This window comes from Nanorana parkeri, unplaced genomic scaffold (assembly GCF_000935625.1).
Source record: "Nanorana parkeri isolate BGI_ZX_2015 unplaced genomic scaffold, ASM93562v1 scaffold106, whole genome shotgun sequence".
Classification (NCBI taxonomy): Eukaryota; Metazoa; Chordata; class Amphibia; order Anura; family Dicroglossidae; genus Nanorana; species Nanorana parkeri.
Window position 1 is genome coordinate 1,541,562 of NW_017306374.1, and position 24,091 is coordinate 1,565,652.

The window sequence follows — 24,091 nt, forward strand, 5'->3', positions numbered from 1 at the left end:
AGCTCTGTGGGGTCTGCCCGGGGCTCTGTGGGTCTAACAAGGCTGGTTAGACTCCCCAGAACCTTGGTGAGGCTCCACAGAGCCTTGATGCTCTAGTGAGACCCCAAAGAGCCCTGGTGAGACCCTAGAGAGCTTTACGGAGTCCTGGTGGGACCCTACAGAGTCCTGGTGAGACCCTGCGGAGCACTGGTTTTACCAGTGCTTCTTGAGGTCTCACTAGGGCTCTTTGGGGTCTCACCAGGGCTCTGAAGAGTCTAACCAGGCTAGTGATGAGACCCTACAAAACCCTGGTGCTGGTGAGACCCTACAGAGTCCTGGTTTAACCGGGCCTGTGTGGGGTCTCACCAGTGCACTTTGGGGTCTCACCAGGGCTCTCTGGGGTTTCACCAGCCCTGGTTTAACCCCACAGAACCATGTTGGGACCCTACCCTGGTGGGCTCTTTGGGATTTGACCAGGGCTCTGTGGGGTCTAACCAAGCTGGTTAGACCCCACAGAGCCCTGGCGAGACCCCACAGAGCCCTAATGAGACCCCACAGAGCCCTGCTGAGACCCCCACAAGGCCCTAATTTATTCAGGGCTCTGTGGGGTCTCACCAGCCTGGTTAAACCCCACAGAGCCCTGGTAAGACCCCACAGGCCTGAGTGGGGCCTCATGTTTAGGTTTTGCCTAAGGCCTCACAAACTCTAGAGCCGCCTCTGTGGGAGAGACTCTAGAGAAGTCCTTGAGGTGAGCATGGGAGGAGTTGACAAAGGTGCTGGAAAGCAGGGGGTCTTGGGAGGAGCGGTGGGGACGGTTAGGGTGATACTTTGTGACAAAGTTTGAGATATATCCGGGGGCAGAGATGTGGATGGCTTTGTAAATGGTTGTTAATATTTTGAATTGTATCCTTTGGGCGATTGGAAGCCAGTGGACGGATTGACAGAGGGGGTTACAGTCACTGAGCGGTTGGTTAGGTGGATGAGTCTAGCAGCAGCATTCATGAAAGACTGAAGGGGGGATAGCCTGTGTAATGATAAACCAATGAGTGACCCTAGAACCATATGGTCCAGTGCTGCGGGACCACCAAATTGCCTGGAGTTCTAGAATGTTGATCAAAAATGAAATTGCACTAACGTCCAAGTCTCCTCTGCATGGACAAGGTGCACAGGCTTTCTTCCCTGCATGACAGGCTGGCATCCATCATGATAATCTTCCTAAAAGACAGGGAAGAAGGAATTCCCTAACTCAAGAGCTGGATTCCTTGAGCCACCAAGCCAGAAGTTTGGCCAATGGCAGACCCACAAACTGAAAATGCAGAGGAACCACACAAAAGGATAGAAATCACTGGTGCACTGGAAAAAGTGGAACATTTTAATTACACGTCCCTAATGTCTGCAGATGCCAGAAAATCTCTCTGATGGAGGGAGGCTAATGAAAACATTTAGGGCTTTGAGATCCAAGATGGGGTGAATGCCCTCTTTTGGTTTGGGAACTGTGAACAGGTTGCAATAGATCTCCTGAAATGTTCTGCTGCAAAGACACCCTGTTTCAAAACACTCGCTAGAAAAATTGGAAAAAAACTTTGGAAAATTGGGTGCACCTTCATACTGAAGATGAGTTGTCTGAGGGTTTGGCAGGCTTGAAGTTTAGTACATAGGGAGGCCTGAAAGCTCGGCTTGGGTTTTGATGTTGTATCTCAACGGTCAGGTGAAGCAAATGCTTTTTAGATGCAGATTCAGTATTCCAATATTTTAGTGAATCTTTGGAGACAAGCCAGCAGGTCTGTTAATTTCAACTGAGTCTGTAAAGTAATTACAGTGCAACCTAGTGCACAAAGGTCTCTTCCAGGCTAGCCCTGCAACATCCAGTTCAGGAGGAAAGCCGGGTCCAGATAGCTGCCATACAAAGACCAGCACAAGCAAAGATGTTGCACATAATCCTGACTTGACATAATGATGATTGAAAAAAAGCTAGTAAAAAATTAGATAGACTTTTCCCAACAAAACTAAAGAAAAGACGACCATCCTTCTAAAACACTAGCAAAAAAACAAATGCATGCTCGGAGGGGATATGCTACACTGGCCTACAATATTTTGTCCACTACTGTATGTGGCAGTATAACCTGGCAGTTATTGATTTCATCTGACCCTCAATGGACTAGAAAGAAACGTTTTTTTGGTATTAGATACACTTTAATATAACAGTATCCATACAATACTTTAGTCTTACCTCTCTTGCTGTTCTTTTGGGTAAGGTGACGTTCTGTTTCCTATACTACTATGGGGCTCCTTCCAAGTGTCAGTCTTGTCCTAGTACAGCAAAATAATAATCATCAGTGGTAAAACACATTGAAATTTTTCCTGATTTATATGGACAATGCAGGAGGTTAAGGAAGTGTCCCTGTAAATGTTTGCCTGAAAATAAGGATATATAACCTATATTTTGTGCTGGAATCTTAAATCCAATCCTAGCCACACAAATATTGAAATAAAACTCACACAGCGGCAGTCGCTGTCAGAATACAAAGGAAACAGCAGGAGATTCCTTGATCAACACTCGTAAGCGTTGGAGGAATCTGTTCTATTTTCTTCATTCAGCCAGCAGGTTGAACAAAGAAAATAGAAGTGTGTATATCTGACTTATCTCTACTTTTGTAACATAGGGGATGGAATCTAAAAGATAAGCACACCTTGCATTTTAAGTCGATATTTTGAACATGTATATCTCAAAATGTATAGCAGTGTAGTTCCCCTTTAATGAGATCTCATTTAAGGAATACAAGTGTTAAACAGAAACGTTACATACAGATCCCTTGCTAGATAGAGGCTTTAAAAGTCCTTTGTGTCTCTGTCCAAGGATTAACATTAATTAGCTCTCTAACTAATATGAAGGATAATATACGTGTCATTAAATTTTAATTAGGAAATAATGAATGCCTGTCAGTGGTGTTGGGTAATTTAACCACTTTAAATAGGGCTGGGAAATGATTAGTCTTACAAACAACTGGAGCCTGCAAAATATGAAATTATTTTGGTGACTTTGAATTAATGTATGCAATTAATAAAAAGGAAAATAAGCAGGTAGCTCATATAAACAGACTGTAGAAGCATTTAAAACCACTGGCGAATCTATACAGTCTATGGCCGCTTTATTCCCTGCTCATTAATCCATACAGAAAATCAGGTGGATGCTGCTCAAAAGGGAACAGGAAAGAGCACCAGCATGGGGTAGCAATCTTCTTGAATATTAGAGGATTGATATACTGTATACTGGTGAGCGCTTTCCTGTTATCTTCTTACATTGGGTTCACACTTGGGCGTTCGTAATATGCGCGTATGACGCAAATTTCGGGCCGTGCATTTTACCTCAATTTGCGGTCCACGAAACGCACATTAAACGTGCGTTTACGAAAGGTATCTGGCTGTATCCTAATGGATACATGCGGAAATACGCCCCAAAAGATGCTCCTGTACTTGTTTGGGCGTAGGACGTTTTTCAGCGCGTCGGAATACGCCCAGGTGGGAACCATGCCCATAGGAAATTATAGGATTTCACTTGCTGAGCGTTTTTCAGCGCTTCGATCAGCGCTGAAAAACGCCCAGGTGTGAGCCCAGCCTTAGAGTTTCAGGAATGCTCCTCTTTGTACTGCTTAGAGCTGCAAGGCTGGATTGGCTGAATCTTTCTTTGCTCTTTCTGACTTTTTATGCAGCTGACTCCAAAGAGTTGTGGTTTCCTTCACACGTCAGAGAGATAGAATCAATTTTTTGTATGCAGTAGCATTGTAATTATTATGAGCATTTATATCAATTCATGAGGTAGTTTTTCTTTGGATGAAGCTCAAATATAAACTATGAAGACTTGGTCAAGAGGTCCACTAGTTTCCACCAAATATCAAAATGGGTAAGATGGGTAAATTCAGTTACTTCGACAGTTGGAGCCAGATATGGTGGTTGAGGATAGCGGTGGGCTTGGGCGTGTTCGCAGCTCCACGTGCCTAGCCTGCCAGGAAGCTGACGGCGCCAATCACAGGTACTGAGACATGTTCCTGGTCCGCAGCTGCAGAGATCAGGAAATGTCTCAGTACCTGTGATTGGTGCTTCGCGCTGTCAGCTTCCTGGCGGGCTCGGCACATGGAGCTGCGAACACGCCCAAGCCCATCACTAGTTGAGGAATCTTAGCAACTGCTGACCTTGGATTTTCAAGCTCTACAGTCTTTAGAGTTTTCAGAGAATGGTGTGAAAAAAACATCTAGTTTAAACTATGGTATGAAAGGAAAAAAAAAAAACAGTGACTGTCTGTTCTTTGGGTTAATGAAAGGGGTCAGGGGACATTGGTCAGATGTGTTCAAGTTGACAAGAAATTCATAGCTGTTCTTTACAATAGTGGCGTACAAAAGGGCATTTGTCAATACAGAACATCTTGATATGGTCTTTTGCTAAAGCGTCAGGAGACCATGCTGTCTCACACAAAGCAAAAGAATAGTATTACAAGAGTTCACCAAACCTGGATAATTGAAAATGATAGAAACCTTGCCTGGTTGCACAAATGTTATCTTTATGTGACGCACACATGATAAGTTCAGAAAAAGGCATTCACAGCACAAATCTTTAGGGTCAAGGTGGATCAGGAAGTTCATAGGATGAATATTCAACTGATAAATATACCAGAACTGTGCTCTCATGTCAGTAAAAAGCATAATTATGTAAAGGATGTTTCCAACACTCTGCTGTCTGCATACTGCAAATAATTCAGGGTGTTCTGATGGGGTCCTCCGGAGTACCAGACAGGTGTACCTAATCGTGGCCACTAGGAGAAAATTAGGAAATCTCAATAACAGAGACACAGATAGTAATAAAGACCTGACAGTGGTTCTAACCAATCTCCAACCTAAAAAAAAAAAATTGTATTAATTAGTTGGAGAGATTCTCTCCAATCCCTCAAGCTGGGACATAGACAGCAAAAAAGTGGGCAGAGGTTTCAACCCTTTCTCATTTTATCCAAAACAAAAGAGTTACAAGCATATTAGCAGCAGGGGAAACAGCAAACTGGACTCTATAGAGGTATTTGCATGCATATTAACACAGCTGGTAGCATACCATCCCTAGAGACCTCTACTATTCAAGTTTCAATCAGCTCCTTTGCCAAATTAGGGTACCCTCACTGAAAAGGATGCCAGTGGGTGGAACTTAGCCCAACAATCAGGAATGGTAAGCACTGTGCAAAAAGAAAAAAAAAAGGAAAAGGGCTTATGTACAGTCAAATGCAGCATTCTTATAGGTGCATTTAGCCTGTTTATAAGATCAGTTTAGGACCTCTTTCTAAGCTGTATCCAGCAGCTTCATGCTTCTTTGGCATTCCCACTGGTGGCTTGCATGAACCAAAAAGTAGTTCTGATGTTTAAAAAAAAAGCCTGCGTTCACAGGCCCAATTAAAGCGGACCTTTACACTCAGAAATCAAATTCTACCAATGCATTCCTCTATGTATGATGATTAATAATAACAAAGACATGTCAGGTGTAAAATGCTGTGATTTTGAAATACTTACACTGGCAAAGCATTCACTTCCTGCTTTGAAAGTGCAAATAACTTCACTTTGCCAAAGCAATGCATGCTGGCAATGCCTTGTCATCAGCATAGCATTGCTGGGAAATCTCATCTGTAATCTCACGAGATCTCAGGGAAAGGCAATTTCCTCCCCTGAGATGATGTGCCTGGTTACATGTCCTAGTCACATGTGCCAGAAATTCAGGAAGTGAAAGGAGAGCTGGTAATCTGCACTTAGTTAACATGGCCACTATCAGAAGACTGGGGAAGAAAAGAAAAATAAGGAATACAAAGCCGGCAATTATCTAAAGGTATGTGTTTGTAGATTGTCATTACTAAACATTTCTAAAGGTGTGTTTGTTGTTCTTTTACAGATATGGGTAAAGGTCTGCTTTAAGGATCAACCTAGTGAAACAAAGAAGCTTTTTTGTCTAAAACAGCTAATAGCAGTTACTTTGTGGCACTTACTGTATGCAGGACTTTTACTGTAAAAGTTTAAAATGGCTGACATTGACTTTAGAGGACCAGTAAATCTAAACAAAAACGGTTCTGACAAAATCTTGAAGCCTTTAGATATATATCAATTTATGTTACTACAAACATGTTTGCACCGTTATAATTATGTCTCCAGGGAACAAAATGGTCGCCATCAATGACTGTAGGTAAAAAGTTGCGTTTCCCAACAAACCTAACATTAGCGATAAGTTTTTCTATCGCTTATGCCCCTGTGAATAATGTTCTCTGTCCTTCACACAAACACTGAGCATTTACAGTGAATTTTATAGAAAAAAAAAAGCCAGCGAGAGAATAAAGAGCAATGTGGAGTAATGAGCCACAAATTGATGAATATTTTTAATTAAATGCTGCCGAATGGAGAGCAGGAAGGAAAATTCCTGTGGGTTATAAATTTCAGAGACTCTACGGAGGGCCTTGGAAATCACTGGCGCTTGCCATTCAGCGCTCATGCCTTTAAACTCCCGTGGCAGTAGAACATTTGTAAAACGGAACATCAGAATCAAATTTCAAAGCTCAGCGAGCTCTCATGCTAATATGTTCTTGTTAGACATCTGATCATTTGTACTGGTTAGCTGTAATTACCAGGCTCTCTCTGTTCCACTCGATTCCTTCACTTTTCTTTTTATTCAGCAGGAAGCTCTGACACCCCTGCGTCAAATATCTGACACTCTCCATTTGAATTTTTTTTCTTTCTTTTCTTTTTTTAATAAAAATTAAACGCACAACAGTTCAACATGCACATAGTACATTGAGAATTAACAAAGTTATTAGTCGTAAAGGTGAAAACTTTTTGAGATGACACAGAGAGGAACAAGAATAACAATTTTTTTTATAAAAAGACAAATTCTTCCCACCACTTTGACCCTAAGTCAAGCTTGCTAACAGTAGATATATGCAAAAACACGCAAGGGTTTAATAACCCTTTAAATATAGTACTTCAAGAGGAATAAGGGAATAGTCCACTGTTTGACAATTATAAATAGAAGCAAATGTTCAGACTTCCAATACCAGTGGTACTCAAACCCACAAAAGTCTCGCCACATATGTATGAAAAATGATCACACATTTTATTGTACTCCAAAAATAAATCAAGATATGAAAAACATAGCATAAACCCCCCTCCATAAAAACATTTAAAAATATCCCCAGCATTCCTGTGGAGCCACTGTGTACCATCCAGTCATTTCTAATATTTCCAGGATGCGTGTGTATCCTGGTACTACAATTGCTAGCTCTAAGGATATCATTTTTCGTTTGCAAACAGGGAAAGACTTGAAATCCTATTAGACATTGTAAAACAACTAGTGTTGAGTGTATTCCAATTTGGATCGTTGAGCATGTCCATTGTAGGACTGAATATTTGCTTCTATTTATAAAGGAAAGGTAGTAGTGAAGAAAAGAACATGTGACTTCAAACAATTATTTTTTGCATATAAATTCTTCTTGCTCGAATAACTGGGGGTGTCAGGGGTACATCCCTGGAATACATAGCTTGTTCTAAAAGGTGTCCCTCTGTCTCAGCTCAGAAAGTTGGGAGGTATGGATTTCATGTTTAAAAACAAATGCAAAAAACACACTATGCATACCTTTTAATTACTTCCGACAGATAGGTGACTTTCAGATAAATGTATCAAAATGTAGCAGGAAGGATTTTCTAAAAATGAATTGTGATTTTACTGCAATATGAACTACAGCAATTGACTAAGATGGATATTAGACCTGAGCTGCTGATCCCCTGCTGTGAGATTACTGCAGAGAACCGCAGAAGTGTGATTAGACCCTTCACCTCTCTCCTCAACCTGTCCTATTTTAGGCAGCAGGTTTATAAATAGGAGTTGGCACTGTTCTCAATTGGGAGTTCCGGACAGGATAAGGAAAAAAAGCTCCTAAAATATTTACACATTTAAAGAGACCCTATCACCAAATTAAAACATTGCACATAAAAGCACAGAAACATCAAGCATTTTAAATGCGCATTTGTTTTTCTTTTCCATAAATCATTTTTTTTTATTGACTTGCAATGTACCTTTGAACTTGCTAGAATATTTGACTACTCCAGAAAGTGCCAATTCCCTAGCACAGACCCCTCCCTCCCTGCAAGTCAGAGCCCTCCCCTCTTTTGGGATTGTCTACTTACTCTCTGAGCTGGCACAGCTTCCCTTCCCCTGCCTACATAAACTTTCAAGCAGCTGCATGGGGAGCAGAATAGGGAAGTACTACACATTGGGGCTACTGATATCACATCCAAGGTGGCAGCACTTACCAGAAGTCTCAGGGCTTTTGGATGTCTACATAAGTGAGGTTTTTACAAGTATAAATGCACATATAACCTTATGAGAACATTTTTGTTGAAATGAATGATAAGGCGACAAGTGACTGTTATTACACATTCTTCTAAACATACCTACTTGCATTTCTTAGTTTCTAGCCCTACAACATATGCAATGTGTGCAGTTTCACAAAAGACCTGTTGAAGATGTAATATTATGCCATCTTTGCGACTATAATTTTTTTCCCATTGCATATTCTTTACATACGATAATACAGCAGATTAGTGATACTCACAAAAACAAGCCTTTGTCGAGCACTGTGCGTCTTTAATATATTTTTTACACGAGAATGGATATCTTCCCAGTTGGCTGAAGCTCGGTGATCAGATTGGAACCTAGAAAAGGTTAAATCACAAGTTCAGTTCAAAATCACTTAAAATATTTTTCCATATTTCTAAGTAACTGAATACTTCTAGGCCTGGTATAATTGTGTATAACATTGTAATCACATTGCATATACGGGTCCATGGCACTTGCTTGAATGATAAAACATCCATTAACGAGAAACTAACAATCAGGCATCAGAAGAGGAACCTTATCATGGTTGGCACGCAGGGTGCATACATAAATACATTGCCTGATCTAGCTTTCTATGATCACATTGACAATGTTCTAGGAATATCCCTCCCCTTATATGAACAAATGTGGATATTCACCTGATAAGACTGGTTATATAATGAGAAGATGGAGTATATAAATGTAAACATATCGAGTATATACATTTGGAAATATTATGATAACATAGAATATATACATGTGAGGCCATATTATGAGATTGCTACAAAAATCAATAAAGCATGGAAAAGTTGAAGGGAAAAAAAGAAGAGGACAAGCAATAAGCTAGATAAATACATAAAAAAATTATGAACATTCCGTTGCAAAGACTTAAAGCATTTTACCACATTGACAACCCTCCCCGCCTCAGCAACCTAAAAAGCTGACTTTTTACTTTTTAATTCTTCACTCCGGCCTGTCCCCTGCCCCCCATTTTCGCCTAGGTGAGAATTATGTATATTGGACATCAACAGCCACCTGAAAAATCCAAGTCAGATATCCCAGGAGAGCAAGTCATCAGGGACTAGCTACAAGAACCCAGGAGAGACAGCTGGCTCCCGATGACATCAGAAAGAAAGATGATGGCAAGGGATCGAGCGTGCATTGGACAACTCTGGATTCACTGGTTGCGTAAGTATGCTATTTGAGCTCAATCCAGCACCCAAGGTAAGTGGGGGTTGGAAAACCCTGGGAGTGTAGGTCCTCTTTACGACTCAAACAGAAGACAGATTATTATGGAGAAACACTATCCTTGTTGTCGTTAGGATTTGACATTGCTGGAAAGTTGTCGCCAGTGACAGGATTGTTATTGTGTCTATAGGCTTTGCTATTGCCAGCGATATACTGAGACCGCCACAGCCGGGACGGATCCCGACAATATTGTCTGGATCCACCCAGCTGCGTGAGGGACAGCTGGCTCTGCAGGAAGATGATCGGAAGTGAGTGGAGCGGTGCATGGTTCTGCTAACTTCGCGATCAAAAGAGCCGACCTGTGAAAGCTTCTTTGACACAGGTCGGCTCTAACTATGAGGATGAGTGGAAATCAGCCCCCATAGTTTCCATAACTAAAATATCACTTCTGAGTGGACTTACTTTTTAAGATTTACCTAACATTATGAATGTTTATTATTGCAGGTTGTGCCCTTTCTATAAATAGATTTGTTATACTGTATGATATTCAATATCTGTACACTATTTTAGTTTTTTACTGTTTCATGTATGCCATTGTTTTTTTCTTTTGGATATTGTTACATATTTTATACATACAGTACTATATATAATATTTATACTCTTCCAGCTTTGTAGTTCTTTGGTACAATGTGAACAGGCAAAGCTATAATTGGAAGACATGCTGAGTGGCTTACTTACAATAGTAATATAACCGTAAAACAAGAGGCAGTGAATTATTTAAGTAAAAGGTCTCCCAAGACCGATAGGGATTTATTCTCTGGTAAATCTGGTTTTGCTCATGTTTACTGCTCGACATTGACAAATCCTCTTCTCCTGTGGCTTGCAGACATACATGTTTTGGTTGATAAATGAAGACATCTGCTTCTGAACAACTTACTTTGGGGAGATATGAAAGTACATACTAATAAGGGCAAATATAACATTCTAGAGAAATAGAAACAACGTATATACTCATATTAGATTCAATTTGTTTTCATTAAATATATGATTCTATACTAAAACAAATAACAGAACTTGCATTGGGTCTAATTTCCAGATATAAACAAATAAAAAAAAACAATTTAAGACTGTAAGCTTCTTTGAAGACAAATAAAAATAACATAATGTTGTTATTGTTATTAGATAATGAGGATTTGTAGATGGGCTTTAAAGTCACTCTATTGCTAAACAATAAAAAAAAAAACTGCCCTCGGGTATAACTTGCGGGTACCTACCTAGCTGCACAAACCTGCTGCCGCCTCCAGCTGCTACAGTCAAATTTCTGGATGACGGGCAAAGCACTATGGCACTTCTTGGTAGCATCAGAGACTTCTCACCTTTTACTGCCTCCTGATATTGGCCATTGAGGTGGACCATGCTAATGATGGGCCAATAGAAATGTGTGGAGGGTGGAGCAGAGTGTACTTGCACTTTTTTTAATTTTTGAAGAGAACTGAAGGATTTGATCCTCCGTGAACATTTATTTATGTCTGTGCCTCCATTAGTGAGGTTCCCCCCTACTTCCGTCCTATTTGGCTAGCGGAACACAAAACAAAAACTGAAGACAATCTTACCAACAGACCCCAGGCAGCAAGAACATTTATCTAGGGAAATGAGGAATAAAGGGAAACTGTACTGGTTCTGGTTGTTTGTTTTATCTTCTTTTAGCTATAGGTATACAATCTTTGTTTTACAAACATTTGATGTTTTCGTTTCATGAAAACATTTAATACATGACAAATAATTCCTAGAGTACTATGGGTTATCTAACAGGATAAAAGAGCAGTGGCTGCCTGCCTGTGGCCTGGCTTTGTCTAACTGAAACCTTGATAAAGTTACTGGATAATGAGGGAGTCACTGCTTTAAAGTGGACTTTTACCCATATCTTTAAAATAACAACAAACACACCTTTAGAAATGTTTAGTAATGACAATCTACAAACACATACTTCTAGATAATTGCTGGCTTTATATACTTTGCATACCTTATTTACTTTTCTTCCCCAGTCTTCTGCTAGTGGCCATGTTTAATAAGGGCAGATTACTAGATCTCCTTTAACTTCCTGATTTCTGGCACATGTGACCCATGTACATAATCTCAGAGGAAGAAAATGCCTTTCCCTGAGATCTCGTGAGATTACAGATGAGATTTCCCAGCAATACTCTAGGCAAGGCATTCCAATGTGTGCATTGGTTTGCCATACTGAACTCATTTTGCCCTTTCAAAGCAGGAAGTGAATGCTCTGGAAGTGTAAGTATTTCATAATCACAGCATATTACACCTGACATGTCTAAGCTATTATTAATCATCATACATAGAGGGATGCATTGGTAGAATTTGATTTTTGGGTGTAAAGTTCCAATTTAACTCATTTATTTTTAATGTAAATGTTAGCTTGGGCTACTGAGCCCTGTAAAAAAAGAGGAAAAACATAAAACAATAGCCAAACCTTCCATCTTCTGGATGGATAGAAGACTACATTATGTTAATAAAGAAAATGTCATATTTACCTGACTAATAAAACAGAAATATAAACACACACATTATATATACATCTCTCTCTCTCTCTGATATATATATATATATATATATAACATACATACATACATACATACACTACACACACACACAGCCAGGCACCTACAATAGAACAATGGCAGCCATCATATTTATCTCAATACAGGTTTCCTTTAGGGCCCATTTACCCTTATGCACCTGTTACACATGTGCACAGGTAGCATTATTGTACGATGCAATCTATTTCCACAAAACCCTAACAGCTAAAAATAGAGTAAACACCTGCCTCTCAATATAAATATAAAAAAAATAGCGATGATATGTTTTTTGTCCAGTGGAAGGACATTAAGGCCCCATTCACACACAAATTGGCCTGTCCGTACCTCTCCGTGCTGTGTGCGGGGCTGTACTAAGCAGCTGCCGGGATGCCGGGAAGGACAGGTGCTTCGTGTGATTAGTACGCAGCCCCCGTCCTTCTCTATGGGGCTACGCAGCCGTACGCCCCCCTATGCTCACCTCAACTGCAGGTCCATAGGGGTGCTCACCCGCACCCCTACAGACGTGCAGGGCGGGCCAGCGTAGAGGGGCGTACGGCCGCGCAGCCCCATAGATAAGGACGGGGGCTGCGTACTAATCACACGAAGCACCTGTCGTTCCTGGCAGCTGCTTGGTACGACCCCGCACACAGCACGGAGTTGTACGTGCAGGCCGATTCGTATGTGAATGGGGCCTAATAGCCCTGTGAAAGTGAATGGGCAATGTGCAGCAATGTGAAAAAAAAACACATGCTTTAAGCATACCTAAACTACTTTATTCTCACCTGGCTGGTGACCTAGCCAGTAAAACACTTGCAGTCTTAGGGTGGCTCTACATGGATGGACTTGACGAACATACTAAAGCCAGATAACACTGTTTAAGCAGAGCAACAGGTTTTTTTTCTTGGAATAAAGGTTTTACATAACACAATAAAAGCTGACCACTTGTCAGTGTTAAAAGGTTTGTCTCAATCCTCTATCTGCCACTTTTTTTTTGTATAGTAAGTTTTTAATGAAAAAAAAAAAAATTCACATATAAAATAGACATACAATTGTGACAAAGTAAAGATGATAGCATTTGCATCAGCCTGAAAGGACTAGATGGTTATGCAATTCTCTATCTGCCACTTTTGCTGAAAGTTGAAAAATAACAGATTTACTGGCCTGGTACCAGGTGAAAAGAAAGGAAAAAATGCCTACTAAAAAAAAAAGAATTGAGGAGTTGCAATATATTAAATTTTTGCTTTTGGGTTTAGATTTGGGTGTGAATGGGTCCTCAAACTCTTCTCCAAATCTCCCTTTCAATTATTTTTCATCTGATTCCTAAGTCAACTGATTGTCAATCAGTTCGGAGAGCCAGCAATGAGGAGTTATAAAAGGATTACTATGGGAAAGGCTGCAAGAAGATAACCTGTACTTGTTTGGTTGGGTTGCCCTTAAAACGGTTCTCTATACCAGCTGATGATGCATTAAACTTTAGCAGACTTCAATAAACCGGTGCCCAAAGCACAGAGCTTTAACCCGCGGCAATCAGAGTCATCATCTCACTGAGATCAAGTCCCAGAAAGGAGACATCTGACTAGTTACTCTGGGTTCTTGTACTTTGCCGCACTTACTAAAGTGAGAGACCTGTTGATGTCACGTGACATCAAACCAACAAGGCAAAATAGATTACCTGCAGATTTTCTTTGGTCAGATGGAAAAAGTGCCACAGATTCCTCCATCTACGCTACACTGTGTGGATGGAGGAATCTCCCACTGGGCCAAGCTTCAGTAATCTTGCTAGTCGGCCCCGCTGGCTCTCAAAATACCTGAACAATCTGATTGGATGCAGGCATTGTTCAGGTATTTTGAGAGCCACCATGACCCACTAACAAGCTACTGAAGCTTGGCCCAGTGGAAGATTCCTCCATCCACACAGTTTAGCGTAGATGGAGGAATCTGTTGCACTTTTTCCATCTGACCATAGAAAATCTGCCGATAATCTATAGGCGTATGGCCAGCTTTAGAGAGATTTCTTCTCGCTTCCCAGGGACAGGAAGTGGGGGGACATCTAAAAGGAGAACACGGGCATCAATAGAAAGATGATGGCGGTTCTAGCCTTCAACTACTCTCCTAAAATAAAAGCAATTTTTTGGTTGTTGTTGGGAAAGCACAATCACTTCCTGTCGGGTGAAACACCGTTTTCACTGTAAAAGCGAGGGGAGATCTCTAAGGGAGCACCAGCTAGCAGGAAATAACAGAGCTTCTAATGCCTTTATACAAAACAAAAAATAAAAAAAGTTTCTGGTGGACATCATAACATCCTCCCATATTTAATGGGAGAGAGCAGATACTCCAACTGATATGAAGTTTGGAAAGAAATGTAATTTTAGAATATCATCGTGCATGTCCAAGGTCAAAAGGCAACTTTAGCAATTGTTCAATGAATATATACAGAGGCATATATGTATGAATGTACTGTATATTTTCCAACTGCCTCGAGTTTTGTTATCTTGTACTAAGATTAGCTTGTACTTTCCTAAAGACGCCACTAGGGTGTACTGTGTGCTAACGAATCAGCTCACCGTGGAGAAATCAGCAGCAACAAATGTATAAACCATAAATTATAAAAAAAAGTCTTACCCTTATTCGGAGAACTTTAACGTTTGTTAAATGCATTTTGTTAATTTTAGAGAGAAGGTAACTATATCCATTTTTGTGTTTTCTTCTCTTCAAATTGTTATAATCGTGGACGCACAGGGAATGAGGAAAACTGAAGGCTCGCATCAAGCCTAAAATGTTCATATAACATGGATATGCTGCTATTCGGTATTCTGACTCAGGAGCTGCTGGACACCACTGCACCAACCTAAAGCCAATGAGGGGAATTTATCAAAACTGGAGCAGACAGAATCTGGAGCACTTGTCTATGGCAACCAATCAGCTTCTCTCTTTCATTTTGAAAGCTCACTCTGCTGTAGATCCTCAAATCATCTCTGAATTGGTGGTGACACTGTCCTTTCTTCTGGAGGGTGGCCACTTATGGTCCCCATGGTTCCTGTGAGTGTTGTAAAGTAGCTCCAAGCTCGATCCTGTGATGGACATGAGATTGTAGTCCATCACAGGAGCGAGCTTGGAGCAGTGACTACTTTACAAGACACACAGGGACCATGGGGAACACAAGTAGCCCCCCCCCTCCAGAAGGAAGGACGGTGTCATCACCAATTCAGATGATTTGAGGATCTACAGCCGAGTGATACACAAATAAGATATTTTTTTCTTTAATCATTAAGAGACTTGAATTTATTTTTAAGATTTAACTCCCGAGTTTAGTGTCACTTTAACTGAACAAAGTGAATATAAGAGATGTCATGAATAAGTAGGTTCCTCCAAGTACAACCACCTCTCCTAAAGAAAATGTGCCTTATTCATGGTGAACAATAGTAAAAGTGTACACATATAGAAAATAGAAACTACTGTAATCAGAATTCTTCCCTTTTTCATAAAATGAAAAGTAAATTATGACTTATTTGTTGTAAAGGGACTCGTGCTTCCAACTGTCATTTATGCGTCGCAGAGATTAAAATGAAACAAGACTGATTGGTTGTTGTGGACAAAGTACAATTTCATAGATTTGTTGAAAACTGCCCAAAAATGATCATTTGCACACAACAAAGCAAAATGTCTGTGAAGGTTCTCATTCATCCAGGTCATGGTATATCTGTAAAAATAAGTCAGGGCAACTGGACCTGCTGTATTTTTTTAGGATGACCAGTGAAACGTCTTCCAGAAAAATACAGCAAGTCCAGTTGCCTTGACTTAATTTTTACAGATATAACAAAGCAAAGATCGCTTTGGTCACATTTTGCCAGAACAGATTATCCGATTGTTCATAGAATGAAGCTATTCCTTTCGCTAAAATTATAATTGTCAGGATTCGCCCGTGGTCAAATTCCAGGGAGTTAAAAAAAAAAAAAGTAGACAGTAAAGGAACAGTTTAGGGTTCAGGGTGGAAAATCTAACACCACTTTATAGGTGGCTAATAAGGTCAGGTGTGTAGGCTGTAAAGTAGTTGCATTGCAGTACATGAAACATCTATAGATGGTGATGGAAAGCATATTTCAGTAATTAAAATTCTCCTACAGTACATGTTCCAACCATGGTCGATCTGCGACCTAAGCACAGCTGCAGATTATGTATATGGTCAGCATTACACTTGTTGTGGCCTGTCCCTCTAATTGTTCTTGAAGTCAGAATGCTAAATGGGATGGTGCCCTAGGATATCAGAAATACAAGATCTAACCTAAGAAATGTTTGGGGTTCAAGAGCAATAACCTGGCTGAAGCCAGATGGCTTTGTTGAAGGCCAGCACCAGGAACCAGTGAACTGAGACTAGTTATGTGGTCTCATCGCTGCTTAATTTTAATTCTGATTGGAATCCTCCATTTAAAATGCATCTCCAGCTAAAACCTTTTTTATTCTTTTTAGTTTTAGATTAAGAAATCTTTCATATGCTACTCGCCCAAATGCTCCGATACCTTCCCCGATACCGGAACTTCCAGGCAGGGGGAGATCTCCCTCTGACCGCAAGTGCCGAAGGAGCATGGAGCCGGCTTCCTTTCCAATCAGGAAGCTGGGCATTGGGTTATGACCCACCTCCCGGCTGCCTGATTGGAAAGGAAGCCGGCTTCAGTTGTTGCTAGGCAGCCTGGCTTCCTAACTAATCAGGAAGCCTGGCGGCACGTAATGACCCGCCGCCCTGATTGGTCAGAAAGCCAGGCTGCCTAGGAACAAGTGAAGCCAGCTTCCTAGCCAATCAAGAAGCCGGAAGGTGGGTCATAACATGCCGCCCAGTTTCACGATTCGCTAGGAAGCTGGCTTCGCTTGTGGCAAAGCAGCCTGGCTTCTTGACCAATCAGGAAGCCGGACGTCACCTCATGACTCGCTGCCCGGCTTTCTGATTGGTCAAAAAACCAGGCAGCCTCAGCAAGTCAAGCCGTTTTCTTTCGCTAGACCACCAGCTTCACGGGCAATCAGGAAGCCGGGTCACAGGTCATGATCCGCCACCGACTTCCTGATAATCTGGGCATATGGCACCAGTACTCGTTACCGGCGAGTGCTGAAAAAAACCAAATATCGGTACGCGTTCTCGATACCGAAAAACCGGCATCGGTCCATCCCTAATAATAATATATAAAGTTCATATACCTTAGCACCTTGGTTCTCAACTGGTGGGTCATGACCCGAAAGTGGGTCGCGACCCCATGTTCAGTGGGTCGCCACTTGCCTTCCACTTTTCTAGGTTTTTAATATATGTGTGTGTGTCAGTGTTTTTGAGGGTCCGTTCACACTAGTACAGTGCGTTGCGATTAATGCACTGTACCACGCAACCTACTGCGCGTTCTGGTGTGAAAGGTGTTTTGCATTGCCTTTAATTTGAATGACACCCCAAACTCACCTCCCGCCCATAGCCCGATAGCCTGCATACGAATGGTACCGGTACTGCAATGTCGTGGATTGCATTGCAGGGCTACTTGGGTTGCAACTAAATGACCAAGGACAAATGTGGGTCCTGAGAACCACCGCACTAGCATGTTGCCAGAGCAATATAGTTATTTTTTTTCCCTTACTAAAGCCAGGTAAACAAGCGTCGGCACCATCAGGAATGAACAAAATTAGCCCATGAGAATCCCCTGAGGTTCTGCAGTGATAAAAAGGCTGCTACAGGAATGTGCAGGCACCTCTAGCTGCAGCAGTTTGCCCGCTCTCATTTCCCTTCCAGTAGCACGGTCCCTTTAACAGTTTTGCTGGGAAGAAGATAGAGGATTTAGATATACAATACCTTTGCTGGAATAAAAGCTGCACCAGCTTCCCTTCAGTGTTATTTATGTAACTAAAAGCCTAGGCATTTGGGCATGTGATTTATGCTGAAGAGAGCATTGAGCTTTTATTGGCTGTTGCTCCTTTTGTGCAGTGATCATGTGACTGACAGCCTAGACGGCAGCCTTTTTTCCAGAAAATACAAGTAAGTCAGCCCTTTTGTTCCTCTTTATTCATCCCAGGAGAACTGTTAACGCAGTGAACTTCGGCCTTACTTTGAGAGACTTGCAGAGTTGTACCGGCTCCTCCCCTGTAATGAAATTGCTTACTCTGATTTTACTGCACATTGTAAGCTTCTCACAGTATGCTTTAGAAGCTGCATCAAGTCAGATAGACCCGGCTCATTTCCTGGCTGCAGGGTATCCTACATCATCTAGCACTTTTCTCCCCAGCCTGACTGTCCCGTGCCAGCCCTTTTATTTACTGGATTTCAATCATGGCAGTTTCAGAATCACATGTGGGCGTTACCTGGGACGGTCTCCATGAAAATACAATCTGCTTAGTAACACCCACTCCTCCAGACTGACATCCACCGATCAAGACATTTTGATATTTGCATAACCCCTTCCAAGAGACAACCCACTGCTTGCATAAAAGGATGAGGGCTCTTGAGAGGAATACCGAGGCGGAGTGTTGTAATTAGGGATACACCGATACCAAGTACCGTACTCGGTACAAGTACATATACAGATACTTTTTGAGCTCCAAGACGAGACTAGAGAAAAATTCAAAAAAGTTAGGCGGCAGCTGTCATTTGTAAGGAGCACACGGAGCTCCTGGGATTTGTACATCTGTTCTAATGTATGATTTTGTTTTTATAAATATATATAAGGGATGCACAGATACCATTTTTGCAAGTACGAGTACTGATACTTGCCCAAGTACTCACAGATACAAGTACTGATACATTTTTGTTTATTGTCATGTGACAGTTTTTCTAAAACAATACAGACTAATGATTTCAGGACAGTGGTGGAGTGCCAGAGCCCGGTCCCAGCTGCAACCTCTGCAACCCCGGTAGTTCTCATGAAAATGCCAAGTATCGGCACTGGTATCTGAACTGGTATCTGAAAAGCATCGGTGCATCCCTAGTTGTAATCATTTCAGCAAGCTATGTACACTATGCTGCTCGCTCCCTCTGCCAGCCCAGTGACGATGTCATTGGATCTAACATAAGGTATATAATAAAAACTGAAAGGTCTTATTTCAAAATTTCATTAGCATGTTAAGAGGAAGGGAGAGGAAGCAGGAAAGACAAAATATAGGCAGATACCATTCCAGCATTAAGTATCTGAATCTAGGCCATCTTTAAAGACAGCTACAAAAATAAACCTGTCTTCTCCTTCTCATTAAATTGCTTAGATGTGCTCCAAACAATACCGGCAGGAGAAAACGTTTTGGTGATCTGATCGCCTTGTTTATGAAATGTTTACAGGAAATCAGCAATTATTTTCTGATCTACCCGTTCCCTGTATATTCGGTTCGCAGATCTCCTACCTGTGTCCCTTTAAACATGCAGCACAATAACAACAAAAGCCACATAGCGAGCATGACGGCAAGCATTAGCGCACAGATACATCTGCCTTAATGGAATAATCGCTTATTTGCATACATTAAACCAGAAATAGCAACAACACAGCTTTACAGGCCAGAAACAAACCCGAATCACTATTGTCAGAAGTCTGACAGCCTTACAATACAAAAACCGTCTCCTCTCTTTTTTGTTTGTTATTGCGTGTCCCTGTAGTTGGGATTTTGTTGTCATGTCAAAGGAGAGGGAAGAAAAAAAAAAAAAAAACATTTCATTAAGGGACCCGTTTGCTCTGATGATAAAAATACACTTCTTTAGCTGTATTCACTGTCATACTTTCAATTTTCCCCGGCCACTGCAAACATTCTGCGGCTACACCAGTTTAAATTGTTTATTGATTTCAATAGATTGTATAAACACTTAGGAATTATTGCTCAGCGACCTGAAAAAAAATCCAGATCAATAGCAGCCCTTCTCATAATTCATTTCAAAGATGCTCCGTCAAGTGTGATCGCCCGCCCTCCTTCCTCTCTCCCTTCTCTCTGACGTGGCAAAGTACGCTTTGCCCTGTGTTTGCGCAGCGAAGAAGACAAGGAACGAAAGAGACAAAATAAAGAAAGCAAATAATCTTCCCTTTAGACGAAAGATTTCTTGATTAGCCAAAGTGACAATGGTGTGACTCTCGGCGGGGATCAAAGGCCGGTAACTACAAGCAAAGGCACGCACACACTAAAAAAAAAAAATCATTGGTGGTTCACGCACTGATGGTTTATCACTCGATACAAAGGCTCGTCTCAAATGTCAAACAATTATCTGTTTAAGACAAAGACGTGCTGGTAACATCTACGGGGACGGCTACGAGGGAGAGACGGACGAACGTGCAGCATAACCACATAATCTTTGCAAATATGTATCGCAAAACTTTTTTTTTTCCCCGTTCTCCCCGAGGGCGTGCGCATTTGTGAAGGATGTTAGAGATCATGGATTGTGCTGACTTCAAAGGCTTAGCCGGCGTGCTGCTCGCAAAATGACTTACAAGGACAAAGTATCAGAGGAGAGAAATCGATAGCTGTATAGGCACAGCGTGGAGGGGTGCTCGGCTCCCTGCTGGAAAAAAAAATGCATGGAGGTGATGGACAGATAGCTGATAATAAAACTAATAAAGAATCAAGATATGTAATGATACCGTGGTGAAATGACTGCAGACATGTATTGATATAAACCAAACATATCTGTTGGTATAGTAAACAAATACATGATCAGCTGGAAATGTGAATGAAAGGGTCAGTCCACCCAAAACTGATATTCTGGTACGACAAACCACCTGACCGTTTCTTACATCTACATTACATTACATAGAGGACACTACTGGAGAGAATTGTTAGCTTGACTTCAAAAGTCTACATACCTGCTGTGGCCATACCCGAGCTGGTACAAGTAAAGGTGGGTGGGAACACCAAAAACTCCCGCACAGTGGCATTGTGGTTAGCAGTTCTGCCTTGCAGCACTTGGGGTCCCTGGTTCATATCCCGCCCAGAATACTCTCTGTAGGGAGTTTGCATGTTCACCTTGTGCTTGTGTGGGTTTCCTCCGGGTACTCTGGTTTCCTCCCACACTCCAAAGACATGCCGGTAGGTTAATTGGCTCTTCACTAAATTGGCCCTCTATGTATGCATGTGAGATAGGGACCTTAGATTGTAAGCTCCTTGAGGGCAGGGACTGATGTCAATGTGCACTGTAAAGCGCTATGTAAAATGGTTGGCGCTATATAAATACCTATAATAATAAGGAATATCATATCACAAAGCAAATTACGTTTAGCAGCCACAAACAAATTGTTTGCCTGATGAAGGGACCCATTGTCACAAAGCAAACAATGTTTTTCGGGGGCCACAAGGGCTCCCTTCATCTGGCGATCCTAATGTGATCACATTGTATGCCTGATGAAGGGCCCCGTTATCACAAAGCAAACACTGTTTCGGGGTCACAAAGGGTTTCTTCATCTGACGATCACAAAGTGATCACATTGTTTGCCTGATGAAGGGACCCGTTATCACAAAGCAAACAATATTTCGGGGCCACAAAGGGTCCCTTCATCTGGCGATCACATTGTTTGTCTGATGAAGGGACCCTTTATGTCCCTGAAACATTGTTCGCTTTGTGATATGTTTGACCTACATCAGAAAAGGATGGAGTTATATCAGAATAGGTGTTCCGTGACTCTTCTATACATAACTTGTGATTCAGTCGTCACTACAGCACCCATCATGAACACTGGTTAGGAGTGCGATGCGACATGTGCATTTGTTCACACCAGCAGCCGCGCTCAACCACGTGGCTGCTGGTGTGCATGTATCGGCACATTGCTGATGCACTCGATCAAGCTGCTTTGCACTGTTTTTTGTTTTTGTTATAACTTTATAAAATTGACACATGTGACATTTCATTAAGTTCTATGGGCACACCATGGTGCAATGCGGTTGTACCCCATCTCACTTCAGTGCGCTTAAATAAAGTACTGCATGCTGGGTTTTTTTTTAAGAGCACACCACTACAACTCAGTGGTGTGAACTGTGCTCATCTGTGACAGGGCAAATTAGCTTGTCTTGCATTCCGGTTGCACTGGAGTGAAGTCTGAACACATTGGGGGTGATTTACTAACCTAAGCACACGCACGCACTAGGTGCGTGTGATTTTCACACAGCAAAACATATTTATCAACCAAAAAGTCTCTAAAAGCATATTTCCACTAATGCCATATATGGAAAACTCATGCACATGATGCATATATAATGCTGCTTCACAGTTTAGACAAAAATGGTTAGCTCATGCATTTACATTCCTGCATTCATCAACGCAAGCAACACAACATAGAGCTAATTTACACAACATCACCTTGTAATTCATGCAGGTGTGTACACACTACAAAGGTGTTTAGATTCCACCCATAGATCATGCTGGGAGGGAACACACTACAGAGGTGTATACATGTTCGTGGTGTGTTTATAAGGTTAGTAAATCAACCCCATTGGGTGTGAACAGCCCCTGACTCTTCAGTACATTACATTTTTATACCATCACATCATTTTGTGCAATAGATCTGTCTCGGGTGCTATATTCAAAGTCCCCTATTTCTTATCAATACTAATATCAAGTAATATAGTGGATTCTACATAGGGACATGTAAAATTACAGACTTATGACAACAATAGCTCAGCTGTAAAGGCAAGCTTAGCATGCCACAGTTACATCAGGCCAGAGGCAGATCTCCTCGCCAGGACAGAAGTGTAGACACAGAGGGACAAACACCCCTGGCCCTATTCAGCTCAAAACAATTTGTTTTGACCCGAAACAAGTGAACAGATTATGAAACTAACCCTAACCCTAACTGTACATTTAAAGTGACACTAAACTCAGGAGTTAAACCATAAAAATTGACAATAATTTATCTTATTTGTGTATCACTCGGCTGTAGATCCTCAAATCATCTCTGAATTGGTGCTGACACTGTCCTTCCTTCTTGAGGGTGGCTACTTTTGTTCCCCATGGTCCCTGTGTGTGTTGTAAAGTAGCCACCGCTCCAAGATCGCTCCTGTGATGGACTACAATCTCACAATCTAGATACAAATGAGTACAGTGGTACTTCGGTTCACAAACTTCATTCATTCCACGATTCTGGTCGCGAACCGAATTGGTCGCTTACCCGAATCCAACTGTGACCAGAACGCGATCTCGACTAGAGGAAGCCATGAGCAGTGTCAGAGCAGGGAAGATGGCTTCGGTTGTGTTCGACATCCGATGCGGAGTTCGCGAACGGAAGCAAAATGTTGTTGAACTTCTTTTCGCGAACCGAATTGTTCGCGAACAGAAGCTTTCCTGAACCGACGTACCACTGTAATCTAAAAGTGACATTATAGTCCATCAAGGGAGTGATCTTGGAGCGGTGGCTACTTTACAACACACTCAAGGACCATGGGGGAACAAAAGTAGCCACCCTCCACAAGGAAGGACAGTGTCGGCACCAAGTCAGAGATGATTTGAGGATCTACAGCTGAGTGATACACAAATAAGATACATTTTTGTTAATAGTTCAAGTACTTGAATGCATTTTTAAGGTTTAAAGTGACATTAAACCCTCAGATTTTTTAACATAAAACAATACTGTAATGTGTGCCTTACTGTAATCCATGGTAGTTTCCCTTCTCTTTGCTGCTCTTCCTTTTAAATCTGTATCTGTTCTCATGCTGGGCAGAACTTTTGTTTTGCAGCAGACTGCCTTGTCTCTGGAATGGATACATGGTGTCTGTGTGTAGGTTTGCAACCTGAGCCAGCACTACAGGAAGAGGCACTCAGCTGCAAAGGGAAGTTCTCCCCCGGCATGAGACATGAGGATTTAAAAGGAAGAGCAGCAAAGAGAAGAGAAACAACCATGGATTACAGTAAGGCACACATTACAGTATTGGTTTATGTTAAAAAATCTGAGGGTTTAATGTCACTGTAACTCCTGAGTTTAGTGTCACTTTAACACTATGGCTAGAAAAAATAAAAAGAA

The 24,091-nt window shown here is 41.5% G+C and overlaps 1 protein-coding gene across 1 annotated transcript in view; it reads right to left on the minus strand.

Annotated features, from left to right (window-relative positions):
* Positions 1-24,091, minus strand: part of SPATA6 (spermatogenesis associated 6) — a 52,479-nt gene that overhangs the window by 7,992 nt on the left and 20,396 nt on the right. The window contains exons 4-5 of the mRNA XM_018553016.1: positions 8,606-8,705; positions 2,210-2,289 (exon numbers count right to left, since the gene is read on the minus strand). Of these exons, the coding sequence (XP_018408518.1) occupies positions 2,210-2,289; positions 8,606-8,705 (180 nt within the window). The remainder of the gene's footprint in view (positions 1-2,209; positions 2,290-8,605; positions 8,706-24,091) is intronic.